The sequence below is a fragment of the Artemia sp. Qi Xiang Cuo genome, chromosome 13 (assembly GCF_049724085.1).
Source record: "Artemia sp. Qi Xiang Cuo chromosome 13, ASM4972408v1, whole genome shotgun sequence".
In the NCBI taxonomy this organism is placed as follows: Eukaryota; Metazoa; Arthropoda; class Branchiopoda; order Anostraca; family Artemiidae; genus Artemia; species Artemia sp. Qi Xiang Cuo.
In genome coordinates this window covers 24,812,721-24,830,551 of record NC_142806.1, presented here as the reverse complement: position 1 = coordinate 24,830,551, position 17,831 = coordinate 24,812,721, and the positions used below count along the sequence as shown (strand labels likewise).

The 17,831-nt window shown below is 37.9% G+C and overlaps 1 protein-coding gene across 5 annotated transcripts in view; it reads left to right on the top strand.

Annotated features, from left to right (window-relative positions):
• The window catches only part of Plod (procollagen lysyl hydroxylase), a 264,942-nt gene that overhangs the window by 103,401 nt on the left and 143,710 nt on the right, over window positions 1–17,831 (top strand). For all 5 annotated transcript variants that reach the window (XM_089098842.1, XM_089098841.1, XM_089098840.1 and 2 more), the window contains exon 10: window positions 17,641–17,766. In XM_089098842.1, coding sequence (XP_088954968.1) covers window positions 17,641–17,766 — 126 coding nt within the window. The remainder of the gene's footprint in view (window positions 1–17,640; window positions 17,767–17,831) is intronic.

Genomic DNA, 17,831 nt, shown 5'->3' with positions numbered 1-17,831 from the left:
AATGGGGTCAATGTTGTTGTTGTTGTTTTGGGCACGCGATAGAGTCCTTAGGGAGAACACGTGGTTAATGGGGTCAATGTTATTGTTGTTGGTTTGAGCACGTGATAGAGTCATAAGGGGGAACACGTGGTTAATGGGGTCAATGTTATTGTTGTTGTTTTGTTCACGTGATAGAGTCATAATGATGAAAACGTGGTTAATGGGGTCAATATGGTTGCTGTTGTTTTGGACACGCTCTCAGCGAATGCCAAGGTCAATGTTGTTGTTGTTTCCGAGCCAACTTTCTTTTCTGGTAAGTCTAGAGTCAGCAGTCAGAGTGAAAGGACTGAAAAATGAATAAATTTGAGAAAGAGAGAATTAGATCAAATCTAGTGTTTATGGAAAAACATTTGATTTTGGATGATGATTTTCTCGCCATTTGGAATAATCCCCATTGGACTATTGTATGAAACTTTTAAAATGTGATTCGAATGCTTATAGCCAATTTATTGATATATTAATTGGAACAAGGCAGAATCATATTGTGAATATACTTTCATTGCCAATGTAGATGGCTCCTCCTTCGAAAGAGGCAACGTCACAGAGTTACTCCTCTTCCTCTGTCCTACACTTTGAATTTATTGAACGAAGAGAATCAGTTTTACTTTATCTGTGAGAGAGTTGACAATGGAAACCAAAAAATTTTCTATATATTTCGAGTGTGCATGTAAACTCTTGGCAGTTGGACTCAATTCGAGAAATGTACAATTATATACGACTATAATGAAATGTGTAAATTATGTAATCCTTGCTAATTACATAGCGGCTTTGCAGTACAAATTAAAAGATGTAATTCATGTCTTGAGGAGGTGTGTGACTCTCACCCTAGCGGGCACCTCTGCTCCAATTGTCACCATGATAAATGTGATCAGTGGGAGAATACTTACCCCGCTATGATTGGAAAGAATCCTAAACGTAATTTTAGTTTATTTCTACGAGATTGGTATCGTCATGGATTTATAGTATTCAGGAAAGAGGAATCGTGTCTACAATTCAACTGTTGGGGTAACAAGACAATCTGGTTTCTACGTCATCGTTGTGACGACACTGTCTATTATGACTAAACCAAGTGATTTTTATTTGGCAGTTACCGAATGTGATTCACCACTTGAAAACACAGTATGTGATATTGCTTCAAATAGACTGATTGAAACTCATGAATTTCATAATATGAATGCAAATAGTATCATTGACTATACAAAGAGATATGACAAGAGTGAAGTTACATTGTACTGCAGAAAATGTGACCCCGACTTTGCAGTCAATCAAGATCAATATACAGTGAATCCAAATGATTTACCAGCATTAGTGGTTCACGACAGTTACCTATACACCGATGAAGAAATCTAAAAGTGAAGATTTAAAGACATTGTTGTATATATACAATTTATTAATAAACAAATTCACAAACATTTTTTAAGCACTTTATTCTTAGGGTACTGAAATCAATATTAAATAAGCTTGTAAGTAGATTTTCCACTAGAGAGTCGTTAAGACATGGATTGTCATTATAAATATGGAGAAACTGCGGGTAAGTATAGCCACGACATCGGAACACAAAATATAGTAGCGCATGGAAGCCACAGCTTTTAGTCGTTAGATCCTGCACCCTCTTTCGATTTTGAATAATCGTTGCCCTACTGTTCCCAATACAGATGCTGATGTGAGGCTTGTAGAATGTATATAGTAGGCCAGGGGGATCAAAAAACTAACTCTTCTTCATCGTTTGAGAGATGCATAACCAATGCACCGTCAACACAGTCAATGGACTGCTATTGACAACAATTAAGGTATTATTCGCACTATGAATTTTTCCAATATAGTCTGAGGGCAGACAATAGGATTTGTACTGGGACATGTAGGGATCCATTTTAAATACACTGATTATTTGACTGGTGTTCAGGGCGCCAAGTCTAGTAGAACACTGCCTTCAGGAGTGATTTTCCAATAGGTTTCACATTGATTTAGTGAGATTAGTGCAACACTCTCACACAAGGGCTTGTCAAATGTACACTCTAAACGCACAGTCCCTATACGTACTATATTCATATCCTGCGTGCCAGACAAATCCAATAAAATGATACCATTTGTTTTAGCAAACATACCTTCGGTTATACCATTTTCAAATAGTTGCGAATCATGATCTAGGGTTTGCATGGTCAACTCATACAATGTTCTATAGGATTTATCAAAAGATAGATTGTTGAGTGTGATGCCATTTACTTTGTACACAAGAGATGAAAGTCCAAACACTTCAAATTTATATGGACATTTAGTCCATGATCCTATTGCACTGGCACTCTTTACAAATGCCAAAGGCAATTTCGAGGGGATTTCACCATTGATAAAGGATGAATCGGTGAAGGTGCGCGACCCCATGGATATATGACGTTGATTGGTGATTGCATAAGGAACAAGTAGTTTAATATTATTTCCATTGGCTCTTAACTTTTCCACTGCCAAAGCAACAGAACTCATAACCTGTTATTTGAGTACATGGAGTATTGCCGAGGTGAGAGAGAGACTTATATCAAGATAGTCGGCAAGCTCCTTTCTCAATATGAAATTATATGGTGCAAGCGTCAATTTTATATCCACTATAACATTGGGTGGCAGCCATTGGGGTATATTAAATATTTTATGATATATTTTTCAAACTAGATGTAATTCACTAGTTGTAGCAGTTTTAAGTGCATTTGTACTATCAGTATTAGTAATATATTCATATCCATTGGAGGCACCTCTCAATTCCTTGTATGACTTGGGCGTCATCAACATGAATTGCATATAGCTTGCATAGTTTGAGAGATTGTTGCTTGTGCTCACCAGCGTGCCGTTGATGTAGACGCTAATTTGACGAAATAAATTATGTAGTATACAATTTTCATAGGATATCCAATCGGCCCTAATTGGCATTGCATTATCGGATTTCCGGACTTTCATTTGTAAATCTATAAATGTGGACGATAAATCCATAAAGTAGTCTTCATTGGAATAAATTTGAAAGTGGATATTATCGGAGAGGGGTTGTAGTGGATAGAATTGTTCATAGTATCCATGCTTGAAACTCACATCAAAATTTTCAGCATTGAACAGATTCAATGAGGCGATGATTGAAGGTTGAGAATCCTTATGCGGCAGGTAGGACATCTTAAGAGAAGAAATCAAGTTTCGATCTAACAATTTTCTTCCTGGGCCTTCTGGTTACACTACGTGTCGCCTTTTTCCTTCTTTTCTTTGACAAAGGGGATGTCTTTCGTTTCCTACCTGAGTAGAGACTGATGAGTGATGCATTGTTTCTTGACCTTTTTAAACCTTTACCATTTTGTTTTAATTTCTCGCCAAGGGTTCGCGCACTGGACCTAAGATTTTCCGTAGCACTTTTTTTACAATCCTTGCCAGAGCCCCAACCGCATAGTGTAGAGGACGCAAAATCTGTCACAACCGGTATAAGATAGTTTCTAGCCAGTGGTAGTGAAGAGCAAAACAGCTTAGCAAACGAGCTGCCAAAGCCGTAGCCTGACACTGACGAGTGACCCTTGTAATAGTCCATTACATTGACCTCTGGTCTTGGGCCAAGAGTATTAACATAGAAGCCAATGTCAGGACAAGTGAATACCACCTTTCTATTAGACATCTTGCTGTTGAACGATTGGTCGAAAATGACATATAATCACAGCCAAACCCTTTGAAATTGCTATGGGATCAACCAATTCAGTTCTTAGTGTTAACTGACAGAGCTCCAAATAGAAAGTGTTTACGGGGATATACTGAAGATGCTTTATATTGTAGTGATGAATATGTTCTTGATTGGTTTTTCGTTCAAGAACTCGTAGGAGGGGAACATTTGAATTACCAACACGAGATGTTTCCACAAACGACGCGTAGAGAAATATACAAGTGTCTTTAAAAAATGCAGGTGGATAGTTATAGAAAATGGAATGATTGTGTCCAGCACTTTTATCGTTGATTATATTAAGCTTAAAGCTAAGAACGTCCTTTAGATCATCATTTATAATAACCTTTTCGTTATCAATAGGGGAATTCCTGTAGTTCATACCCTTTTCCTTTGAAGATTTGAAGTAAAAAGCCCCTTTTTTACGAGCGGAAATTCTTTTACTGATAGAACGACATAAATCATTCATACAGGTGAGTTCCTCGTAGGGTAATTCAATATGTGGATAATCCAACCAATTGATTTTTTGAATTTGTTCCAATCATAGGGTCTAATTTTTATTTCATATTTATGATCCTTTCTCAGGATGTCATAAGTATTTTTGAGAATACAGTCGACAAGAGCCACTTCATACTTTCCGTCGAATTTGGTGATGGGGGAGAGTTTCGTCCAAAAATCACTTGTTTTATTCAGATCATTGTAGAGAGGATCAAAAAAAATTGGACACGAAGGTCACATAGAAATCATTGGGTATTGTTTATATCTTCAGCACTGAGCCAAGAATCAAAATCCGAGTTGTATCCTAGCCAGCGAACAAGTAACTGTTTCTTTTCCTTCCCATTATGGCTCTTTAATATATTTCCAATTCTATAAGTTTCACTACTTTTTCTAATTTTTTGCAGTTCATAGTCATAAAAACCACCGAGAATCTCTTTTTCTTTCGTAAATCATAGCTGATAAGTTATGGGTTTGGTGTCTATAATTTCTTAAGCTATGAAAAGTTCAGTTCTCCATAAATAATTCCCCTTTTCAAAAATATTGGTGGTTCTATTAATTCGAACACTATCGCCAATATTGGATTTCTTCTTTTTTTTCTTCTCATTACCATTGGATTATTTCTTTAGAAAAGTATCAAATGTATTCTCACTGTAGTGAACACCCCGAGGTCTAGAGTTGGACAGAGATCGATGGGGTCGATGGTTGTATTTCTGCATAATTTTATCTAAATCCTGAATAAAAGCACATGTATTTTTCAATGTACAATATCTTGAAATTAATATACGAATCGTTCTTATTAATCGTTCGACCAACGCAGCCTTTATTAGACTGTGACGATAATAGAGTGATGTATTATATTTCAAACGAACCTTTTGCAAACGAGGATTTAAAAGTTAAAAAGAAGGATCTGATCGAATTATTCTAGTTGAATCCCGCTCGATAATACTTTCAATGCCGCGAGTGTCTTCAACACCTCTCTTTGGCCGCAGTGGACTAACAAGGGCATAGCGGCTAAAGACACTGATTGCCACCAGAATATATTTTTAGGGTGTATTGTGATGCCGTTGAACTGCGTCTAAAGTTAAAAGATCCATTTGCATTATATGCAGAGGGAAAAAGGCTTTAGTTTGTTGATATTCCTTGCTGCAATGTATATGATTCTGGCGCAGTGTTTAACTTGGCTTACTCTCTATATTCTCTTTTGCATTTTTCAATGCGGTGACAGATGCAACTTTGGAAAGGGTTTTGGGAGAACTTAAACTCACTACTTCACCAATATTTTCATAGACACTTTTGAGAACTTCAAACATTTTGAACGCAAGCATGTAGTGTAACGTCCACTCCACTTTTATACACTGCAGGGTGGATCAATTCGTCTTTGCTTTTGACTAGCTAGCAACAGGGGTTGTAAAATCACTGGTGCTATTATTTTCAAATATTTAATGTTCTTCTTTTTTAAATGGTATTGCTGTTGTTGGAGGACTATATTCTCTTAGTTTTTTTAGAATTTGCTTATTGCCAATAAGACTTTTGGGAAAGTTTGATACACTTAGAAAGGTGTATAGATTATCGTCAAAGGATAAGAGTCCTTTACGATTCGTTACCATATCACAAATTAAATCAACTAGATTATAACTTTTTCCTTGAATTAAAATTCGTTTCCCTGTGCTCTCGACTTGAACTTGATCACCAGTTTCCAACAAGAGATATGATAATAATCTTTTACTCTTTTCTTGATAGGTCAATGGCAATAGATTTCCAATTTTTAAAACAATTGATTTCAAGTCCTCTCCTTTGATCGTATCGAATCCTGACGAGATGTCTCTTATTTAGAGAGATTGGCGGCGGGTCTTTCACGATAAAGTCTATATTTGGTCATGCGATGCAATGCATTTTGGAGTAAAAATAGGTTTTTGTCATTGGCAATTTTCTCGTCACTATCGAATATGCATATATTGTCTTCAAAATGTTCACCGGGTGAGAGGACAAGTTCAAAAGTATTCAATTTATAAGGTTTTGTCATTCTCTCTCTAGAGAAAACTGTTTACAATTCCTGCAATTATTGGCAGTAAAAGCGTAAAAAGGCTACCGCCTGCCTGAAGGAGTCGTTTTCTTTTAAATTTGTTTCCCTTCTATTTAAAAGCCAAGGCACGTACAGTTGAATGATGTTGCTTTATCTGTTGTCTAACACTTTATGGTAGTTGAATATCACCCTCAGTTAAATTTGAAAGTAGTTTAGATATTCGATTAATGAAATCATTGTCGACACCATGTCTGAGTATGACCTTCCTAAGCAGGGGTATTGAAGTTTTTAGAACTGAAAATAAATACTGTTGTTCGTGTAGTTCTTTCAATATCATAATGGCAAATAATAGCGTTTTCTACTGTTCACCCGAAGATATACTGTAATTTCATTGTCGAAAATGTCGGTGACTGCACGTAGATCCTCGGGCATGCTCTGATTCAGATCCAGAAAAATGTAACCGTAGGGCTTGCTAGTCGCCTGAGTGTACGCTGACAACAGAAATTTTGGGGCGCCGGGGTATATCTGTTTATTGAGAGTTATGAGCGAGCTAGAATCACGAACGACTCGATAGATAATATAGATAGTGCAATTCAAAGCAAGGGATCGCATACATTTGCTCTAATGAAACAGATTGTGTAGAGCTAGGGTTATGGAAATGTGTTCATGATGAGATCAGACAGTGAACAGTTGCAGCATATCCTGTGAGAAGTGTTCAATGGATTCAGCCAAATCATCAATAATCAGCCACGAGTTCGTTTCAATACTATTGAAAACATCGAGTCCTCTTATGAATTGTATTGGTATGGTTGTGGCAATTGCTTTTATTTTATCATAAGACTCCTGCCAAATGCTATGGCAATAGTAGATTTTTTTTGGTTTTTCAAAAACATTTTATCGCAATTTTGAATTATTCTAGCTAACAGTGTTGTTTTCCCTGACATTGAGGGGCCACACAGAAACGATCTGAAGGGCGTTTTAAACTGATACATGCTGTTGACAACGGTGAGACTATACCAAACTCTAAACCATGCGTTTCCAATGAATAAGTATCAATTTCCCCGTATATAATTATATTCAAGAACAACAAAAACAAAATTTCATTGCCATATTTATTGCAGCAATATGAACACTTGTTCAACATGAACACTTGGTCAACATAAACAATCTATTTGTTCAACATGAACAATGATGACACTTTTTGTCTTTAAAGACTTTTGTCCATCTACAGCACTTTTTGTACAACACTTTTCTGTACAACACTCTTGTCCATCTACAGCACTTTTCTTTACAACACTTTTCTGTACAACACCTTTTGTACAACACTTTTTGTACAACACTTTTTATACAACAAAATAGATTTGGAACTAGCACAGTTGAACATTGGAGTGAATTTAAAGAAAGGGTCCCCCACCCCCCGGGGCCGCTGTGGAAAAACAATAGGTGTCATCACTGCTCTAGGGTAGTGGATGGTGGTTAGTGCTTGGACTAGATTAGCTGGATAGATTAATTTATGAAAGGTTGAGTGGAGGTGGTTAGTGCCTGGGTTAAATTAGTTGGTTAGATTAGTTTATCTAGACCAAGATGATTACGATAGTTAATGCATTCAACTCGGTCTGTAATACTATAGCGGCCGTGGGGCAGGACACACACCATTCTCTAGGACATGGAACGTGTCAGATGTACTCCACATTGCATTTTTTTTCCACTCTGACAGTATAATTTCTATACTATAGAGAGCGAATTGCAGGCAATTGTGCTCTTGGCACTAGGCTACTTTCTACACATTTTATGTACACGCTCATGTTGAAATTGCTCTTTACAAAGTGTGTAGGCACCCCTTTACATGTCTTCTTTTCATCCCCACTATGTGTTTCAACGCAATAAACTTTGGGACCCGGGAACACCTTCCTGGATATCAAATCACTCCCCGTCTCTGATTTTAATTTTAATAGTTGGTTGGGGGCTTGACGTTTCACCAGCTCGGGGTAGAGGGATGGATTCCAGTTGGTGAAATCCATCCGCGAGCTGATGTGCACCCCATTTTGCAAATCACCCAATAAATCTTCAGTCACATTTACATTTAACAGCAGAGAATCTGTATCCCCATAGTAAACTTGAACCTCCCCCTCCCGTGGCCATTGCACCTTGCACACATTGTAAAAGAACGACAACATGATTTTTTTTTAAATTTCTTGTACTGAACTGCCGCCTGCTATATTCATGTTCAGTACCACATTTCACTTTTTCCTGTGTAGAAGAACCATGCCAGCCTCTATGCTCGTGAATGATGTAAAATTGGGATCGGCAATAATTCGTGCACACTCTAGAGGGTCAGTCACGACGTCGCAGCGAGATCTGTTACGTACGCTTTCACCCATTTTGCCAAACTCTGAATTTAGAATGAGCTTGTACAATTCCTTCTCCACCTCTAAATTTGCCCTGAGCGTTTATCGACAACAGTTTCAATAAACGATTCTAAGTAAGGTTGCTGATTGAACTGCAAGACCCTAAGGACTTCAGTGTTCTTGATACCATTGCTCATCATCCAGCACAAAAGTACATGGTGAACAATGGTATTCTCCTTATGGTCCAAATCAGCAATCAGCTGTTGTTTAGAGGGAGCCCAATGCATCCCCATATTCTCAACTAGTGATCGGTTATTGGGGCTCAGTGAGTCCCTGGTCACTGGTCAATTGATACAGGGAAAAACAAAATCTTTGACTGAGTCGTGAAGTGCTAGCGGGATGTGACCGTCAATTTCAAAGAACCATCCTTGTGGCCCGTTGTCCTGGACGGTGTTAATGTCGGGGAACTCACAAGGATTCTCAAGCCATTGATAGTTCCCACACGGCAAAGAGTAGTGGGACATTGCCGAGGGGTATAACGAGTTCATGTCCAAGAACACTGCATTTGACTTTACACTGGTGCTTTGTCCGCTCGGATCGGTTGATAAGACGCGGTCCCCGTGAAAAACATACCCTCCCCTCATTGAACGCTCTACAAAAAGGTGTTGATCTACATCGGTGATTAGGCCTATTTCCTCCCTGATAATTTTTAAAATTAAATCCATTGCTAAATGTGGTGTAGAAAAATAATATCCTATATCTAACCCGAACTCTGAATAGATCTGGTCTGTATTCTTACAGACTATATCCAACATAGTAAGAACATCACTTGCCAAGTACAATCTAAAATAATCCCACCCATTTTTACTATCCCCTTACACCACACATTCTTGGCAAACTCGTACTCCTCAGTTGTGCATTCACTGTTGGTAAGTGAGTAGTGAAAAGGTTCAATTGGAGGTAGTTTCTCCTCGCTTCATCAAGCGCTAGAGCAGTAATAAATATATGCATATACATCTTTGCTGGTTAATAAGTCATACATTTCACTGTCTGGAAAGTGCTGTTTAAGCAAGAGAAAGCTATCAAAATTGTCGCTTTTCTGCACTTGAATTAGTTGACTTAAGGATTTGGGGAAAAAACTAAAAGAATCTAAAAACCTGATTTTATTCCAGCACGTGCGCTCATTATACGCTGCCTGCCATTTCAGTTTGAGAAGCAATAACTTTTCGGTCGATTTGGGGATGATGATATAGATAAATGAAATATTCACCCTCGTAGTATGTAATCCCCCCCCCTCTCCGTGCATACGTGCCAGTGCTGGTAAAATAAATTTTAAGTCATAGTAAGAATTGTGGATAAAAACTGGGATAAAAAACTGTTGGCTAACATTTAAATTACACGATTGATGTGCTACCCCCCTAAAATTACTACCCCCAGATGATATTTTCTGCCACAAGTGATCGTGGTCTCTGACTTTCCCCCTCCCCCCTCTTTCCCGTTAATCTCATTATCCTCCTCTACAAACTTCCCCCTACAAACCCAACATATTTTTTGATTTTTAATCGTGAGACGATCCTCTACGGACAGTACCATTGGATAATGGGTATTTCTCAAACGAGAAATAGCACCATTAGCCGTGCCAATCAGTTTAGTCAATGCCTTGACCATACACTCATTCTCATCCAATATCTCAACTATTTCTAACAGCCGCGTGGTGTTAGAATTGTCTCTTTGCCCATGAGCATAGGACACTGCAATGGCCTGGTGTTCTTTGATACGGTTTGGATATTGTGGGTCATTCACCTCCACTAGCTTGGCCTCACAATTCAAAGATATTTTTTTGTATTGGAGGAGGGTATTTTGGAAATTTTTAAAGCGTAGAATAGCCCTATCCCCTGAAACCGTTTCCACTGTCTGATAACCATGCCGTCTACAGTGTCTCATATGATTTTGCAGCTTTAGTTCAGTCCAAAATCTAGAGAGGCATGTTGGACAGTAAAAACGCTCCCCCCTAGGCTTACCATCCCTCAGAGCTCTACTAATGTCAGTGAACAGATTAAAATGGCCAGTTGCATTCGGTTGACTAGGCAGTGTGCATAACAACCATAACCATTGTTTAACCAAATCAACTGACGGGACCCTTACTGGGAATAACACCCCCTTATTTTTAGAACGAGCTCCATCTTTACATTCTGTTTCGTATTGTACCACAGTAACGCCGATATTTAAATGGGCATTAGCCCTTTCAAAAATGTCAATGGATTTTAGCGTTACTGGGTATTTTCCTTCTAGGCAAGAAAAATCTACAACTGGGAAATCGGACCCCACCTTCCCATGTACAGCCCAGTGATCTAAATTCTTCTTGGTAGCGTCATCTGCTAGAGGCTGAAAGGCTGATATGAGGAAAGCATACTTGAAACACTTTTGACCTGTTTCAAAACAGATCTTCTGGACACCTTGACAGCCTACTAGATCCAGATTATATTTTAAAACTATATTCCTATTATACCCTGCCCCCCCCCCCTCTTAAAGTAGAATCTTTCTAAATTTTCCATATATTTACGCTTAAATTTTCAACAGATAAAACTACAGACCCACTCCCAATTTCATTATAGTTCTCGAGATGCGCTATAATTTCTACTACACACTAACTAAAAAATCTCTCAAAATTCTCTAAACTCGGATAAATTACACGCATCTCGGAATGTATAAAATGATAGTAAACATCGCTTTTCCCCTCATTCAAATAAAAAACCTTTAAAACAATGGAAACCTCAATTGAATCCCTACCCCCCCCCACCACTGAATATGGTTCTCCAGCAGGGCATGAATTTTATCGGCATAGGCATGCACTATTTCTACGGGAACAAACGCAAAATTTCCTCCCCAACGTTTATTAAAAGGATCCACAAATGTCTTAGTGACAGCAACTATATTCTTCAGTATTGTATTGGTCAATTGAAAATCGGGGGAAGATGTACCCCCTTTCGCTTGTTGTTTAAAAATATCCGAACCCTGTTCCAATTCAGTTGATTGCGGTGGAAGTGGGTAATCAGTGGGAGGAGAGTTCCCAGTAAAATCCTCTAAAAGCTGTAAAGTCTTCGGGCTCAAGTCTACCAGCTCAACTGTGCTAGGATCTACATTAATATAATCATCTAAAAACTCATCAATATTAAAAGGTACTTCAATAGAGTTGTCCCATGTCTCATTGTCCTGAAACTCAATTGGTGGTGTTAGAAATGGTTCTTCCTCTTCTTCACTGGACGGTGAATATGGGACCAATTCACCAACCTATAAATGAAAAATAGCTTATTTTCAAATCATCCCTACTGTTTAAATTATTATTGCTTAAATACATTGAGCTAATTCAACTCAAGATAATATAAGATATGACATAGAAAGTGGCATTTTTTTTTTTTTGCGGCTCATCCCTGCGGTGCATCCCTGCGGCGCATCCTGCGACGCTTTTCTGGCCCGTGGTGCACTCCTGTGGTACTTCTCGGGGCCCGCGGCGCTTCATGCAGCGCCTCCCGCAGCTCTTCCAAGCCCCCCTTTGCATAATGCCCCAACAAAATTTGAAATATTTCTAATTCCAGACTGATTCAGCAAACACGTGAGTTTAATTATGGAGGTTAGATGAACGAGTTTGAACTCCAAAATGCTGAGAACCGTTAAGTTGCTTTCCCCACACTAAAATCTTTGGCACGATAGAAATATTCAGTGTAAATTAGAACGTCAATATGTGACAGATGGGATAATCTCTCTCTCTTAAAACTATGTGAATGGAATAGAGTTTCAAAGACGGTGAGCATTAGCAGTAATTGACTGCGCTTTTTAAGTGACCAAAAAGATTCGAGGGCAACTATGCCCCCCCCCTTTTCAACAATGTCATAAATAGCAATTATTATTTTTGGGGGTATAACTTGTTTCGCTCTTACATGGAATTCCAATTTCCTAATTTTGCAGACAATTCATAGCTAATTTTCTTGGCCAAACAATAGAATTACGTAAAAGCATTGAAAGCCTAGCCTTGGCGGTCTAACCGTCGCTAATGATAGAACAAAACAGGAAAAGGGGTGACAAAGTAATTATATGCTTGTGCGGAGAGCTTATGTCAAAACATAGCGGCTTAATGTCTAAGAATTGACAGAAGTCGGCAGACACTTTAGCTGGAAATATAGAAGGAATTTAACGAAAACTTATTTCTATTTGCGAGAATTTGGGATTGTAAGACAATGGGAGGGGGGTTGAGGGTAAAAAGAATATATGTGCGTTTTCCATTGAGTATAAAGAGTGTATGGTGGTTAGGTTTGTGGGGGGGGGGGTGGTTAATATCTCGCAGAGATAAGTTTATATTGGGATTGAAAAGAACTAAAACATTGGAAGAAATAGATAGGTAGGAAAAAAATGCTTACATTTGAATAATCCGTCTGGGCTTGGGTGCCCGAAGGACCAGGTAGTGCATGCTGGAGGGTAACCTCCTGACCTAGCGTCAATGGGGCAGCTATTAGAGGACCAAGGAGAGCGGATGTGCAAGCGATGTCATTAATTTCTTGTACAGGAGCTGTGACTTGTGCAGCCGGGACAGGGGCTGGTACAGATGGCTGCACTTGGGCAGGCAGTGTGGTGCTGGGGGGTTTCGGCCGACGAGCATATTGTATAACTGAGGCTCGATTAAGAGTGGCTTGCATAGATGGCTGCACTTGGGGCGGCAGTGTGGAGCTAGAGGGTTTTGGCCAGCGACCATATTGTATGACAGTAGCCCTCGCAGGGGGCGCATTATTAGCCCTCGCTTTCTTAGTGGGTGGCGGTGACGAGCATTCTTCGCTATTCGCGCCAGCCATAGCTCTCTTTGATGTAGGGGCAGCAAATTCCTCATAATTTGCCTTAAAGAAGAAAAAAAAATCAAATCAAAATAATTTCCCCCTCTATTTTAAAGAAAGAAAGTTATTAACCATAATTTTGTCTAGAAAAGCATTTATCGCAAAGAAGTAAAGCAAAAAAACCATATTCTCTCGCCCCTAAATTTAGGAAAATTAATCCACCCTAGGTCTACCCTCTCATTGAGTTAATCATGCGTTTTATTCAATCGCATGCCAGATCAATAACGAATGTATCTTACTACCTTTTATTCAAATGTTATAGCTAAAATCGCTAAATGACTAAGAAGCAATTATCTTTTATATTTTGCCACTAATAAAAGCGCTAAAACCCTCCCCCCAAAAACATAAAGGAGTCACGCACAGGAATATAAAGTAAACTTAATTGAAATATTGAAAAAATTAAAAGAATGCCTAGAGACACAACGCATATATTGACACATTTGTATTCTTGTCAATTGGTGTACATACCTACAAACTAAATCCCCCTTACTTTTAATGTGAATAACTAGTTTGTACTTATTTTACACTGATGGTGTTAGAATTGAAGGCATTGCCCTCCCTTTTTACATAATTTACTTTACAGCAAAGCTGTTAGATGCGATGTATCGCCCCCTCCCCTCTTTTACATAATGTCACAAATACATTGTTAGACTTAATTTGAAAATAATCCATTTCACTTATCCAAAATATTGCATCAAATATTATTTCTTAAAACTGTTTTAATTTTACATGAAGAACAAACCCTTTGGGCTAGACCGATACCGTGAACACACCGGAAGAGGGGTGACAAAGTAATTATATGCTTGTGTGGAGAGCTTATGTCAAAAAGCGGCTTAATAGCTAAGAGATATACAGAAGTTGATGGGCTTACATAAATAATAAATTTATCTAAAAGGTATTTCTTTTTGGGGTGGTTATTTTTTGATGATAAAATAATTTATTTACATTTTGCATTGAGTATAACGTTTGTATGGTTTGTGGGGGGGGGGATTGAGCTGGAAATATAGAGGGAAGGAATTTATCGAAAAATTATTGCTTTTTGCGAGAATTTGGGATTGTAAGACAATGGGGTAGGGGTTGAGGGTAAAAGAATATATTTACGTTTTGCATTGAGCATAAAGATTGTATGGTTTGGGGGGGGGGGGGGTGAGGGTAAAGGAATATATTTACGTTTTGCATTGAGTATAAAGACTGTATGGTTTGTGGGGGGGGGGTACTTACTTAAATATACTAGAGGGTGACCATGGAAAATTTGTTTGATAATAAAAATTCACTTACATGGTAAACTGTGGGTGTCAAGGCTTCAAGCTCATCAATTATGTCAATTGTTCTATCCATTGTGTCACAATACTTTCTGATAATTGAATCACATTGCATGCCCGTTATATACGAAATCTCAAGGTCAAATTGTTATGTAAACAAAGTCCTCTGATTGGCTGAGAAGGAAACACATGATCTAACTGTTTCTCGGAAACTCATAACATTTACATCGAACAACAACAACAAATACTGTTTCCCGGAAACTCATAACATCTGCATCGAACAACAACAAGAAGGGAGTGACAAAGTTCCTGTTTTTCCATTCTCACTGACAAAATCCATAAAAACATCAAATAAATTGATCAACACACATAACCATCCATAAAAACATCAAATAAATCGACCAACACACATAACCATCCATGAAAACAGACATGAAAGTGACAAAGTTCCTGTTTTTTCACACTCACTGACAAAGACCATAAAAACATCCATGAACAACATCAAATAAATCGACCAAGACACATAACCATCCATGAACTATGTAAAAAAAGTTATAGGTGGCAGCAGGGGTGTCGCGTCGGAGTAGCACCTCCCCTTCTACTTGTGTGCAGACTGATGTGTGTAATAATCAAAAGAAAAAAAAGGAGGAATCAAAGTGAATATGGAGAAAGAAGAAGGAAGAAGGTGAAAAGGAGGAATATGAAGGCAATTCTCTTTTCCTTTGCCACATTCAAGACAAGACTGAAAAATGGAAACGAAACGTCCAAGATCAAAATAATAATATTTTATTAAAACATTGTTTGTCTTTTTGCAGAATTTATTCATTTTAGCTTGGTATTGTTTAACTTGTTATTAAGATTTTGGATAGTAGACCCAGCAACCATGCACAAAGCAATTATTTTTTTTTTGAGGGGGGGGCTTTGGCTAATACCCAGAAGTACTGTGCTTATAAATAAATTTATGGGATATTTATGTTATAGAAATACCAAAGCCTCTCTCGTGTCAGTCAAACACCTTTCCTGTAATATTCCTTTGTATAAAAAATAGCATCCAAGTTGGAGCGACATAAAATGTCATATCGATATTTTTTTTCCTTAAAAGTTCCTTTATTGTATTTTCCCCCCTTAAGAGCAGATTGATTGTCTACTTCTCAACTTTCTTTGTTTAGACATCACTTGTCAAACAGGCTCTGTTATTGACTGAAGATAGCTTTGGATGGAAACAAAAAAGTTCATTTCGATAGCGTCTTATTTTTATAAAGTTATCCTTGTGGCCAATTTGCAATTACTGAAGCAATATTGGATGTTTTCCAACTATATGGAGTACATACCCTTCAAACTGAAAAGACAACCAATTCTAATAAACTGCTGCTAAGGAAAAAAAACTTCTGCCATCTAGCGTTTGTGCTAACAGAGAAAGAGAGGGTGCGTTATAAAGTGTGCTTTAATTCCTGTGGTTTATATTCGTGGCGTAAGCCGATCGCATTTTGTAAGCCAATCACACTGTTGCTTATGGGTTTCCAAAAAGGAAGCCATATAACCCGGTTTTTTTTTACCCTCTGTTGTTGTTATGTCAAACTTCCAGCTAGTAAAAAAATCCTGATTGGCTCTTGTAAATTAATTTAAGCCAATAAAAAGGACAGCAAGTTGTCATAAAAAGGATAGAAAGAACATTGTCTGTTTCTCTCTAACTCGTGCTTATTATTGACCTTAACATTATTGAGATCAACTTATCCTAGTTATAAAGCAGCATTTAGTGGCATCATGAAAAGGGTGTATTGATTCTTCTGTCAGTTCTATGTCTAGTTTATTTAATCAAGTTTCTGTAGTATATTTGGTTGACAGGCTTATTACTTGTCCCTCTAAAAAGACCCAGCAACTGAAGCGTCGATTGGACGCCCTGTGGGCTAGCAATGCTTCTTGAAGATCTTTATCCTATCCCATATCCTGTAGTGTATTTGATTTTAGTAATTTCTTTAGTAAAATATGTACATTTCTTTTCTTTATATATGGTTTGAAAGCCACAAAAGATGGCAAAATACCTTGTGCTACCTTGCGTTCGTACTTTAGTCTATTTGGTTTGGTTCTATGTGTTATGATCGTATTGTTATCAACTTTTCCTAGCTATGTATTAATGTTTAGTTAAGTTATAAAAAGGTCAAATTTATTATATTGTCAGTTAGGGGTATAGCTTAATTAATCTACTTTCTGTAATAAATTCGAATTTAGTGGTTTAGCTATGTTCGTATGTATTTTCTTATGTAGGGCTTAATAGTTTTGAAATACAATGTTCTTGCTATTGTTAAGGCATAACTTTTAAGTTTTACACAATGAGAGAGAGAGAGAGAGAGAGAGAGAGAGAGAGAGAGAGAGAGAGAGAGAGAGAGAGAGAGAGAGAGAGAGAGAGAGAGAGAGAGAGAGAGAGAGAGAGAGAGAGAGAGAGAGAGAGAGAGAGAGAGAGAGAGAGAGAGAGAGAGAGAGAGAGAGAGAGAGAGAGAGAGAGAGAGAGAGAGAGAGAGAGAGAGAGAGAGAGAGAGAGAGAGAGAGAGAGAGAGATAGGGAGCGAGAGAGAGAAGACATGAGGCTCTAGTTTTGATAGTTTCTGTACAAAATTGTGAAAATGAGGGTGTTAGCCTTTAAGCCTTTGCCACGCCTCCCTCGCCCCAAAGGTTTTGACTGCATATCCAATTTGATGAAACAAAGAAAGCACAAGCCAACACATAAGAATAGTGTTCTAAATAGTGGTTGCTTCTTCAGCATCAGAGTAGTTAACCTAACTGTTAGATAATTAAGTTGTTTTTTTTTTCTGTCTTAATCCCTCTTTCTTATTATTTAGGTAAAAATTAGTCTGTTTGTAAGCGTGGAGTTCCAGTTGTCATGAATTCTAATGTGCTGATTTATTAATTTCTAGACCGATAGTTGCACCAATGATGATTCGTCCGTACAAAGCGTGGTCTAATTTCTGGGGGTCGTTGACAAGTGATGGATTTTATGCTCGATCCTTTGACTACATGGATATTGTCCAAAATACAAAAAAGTAAGTCTCTTAGAATGTTCCAATCGATAGTATAGAGGATCATAAAGGTTATTTTATTCGAAAAA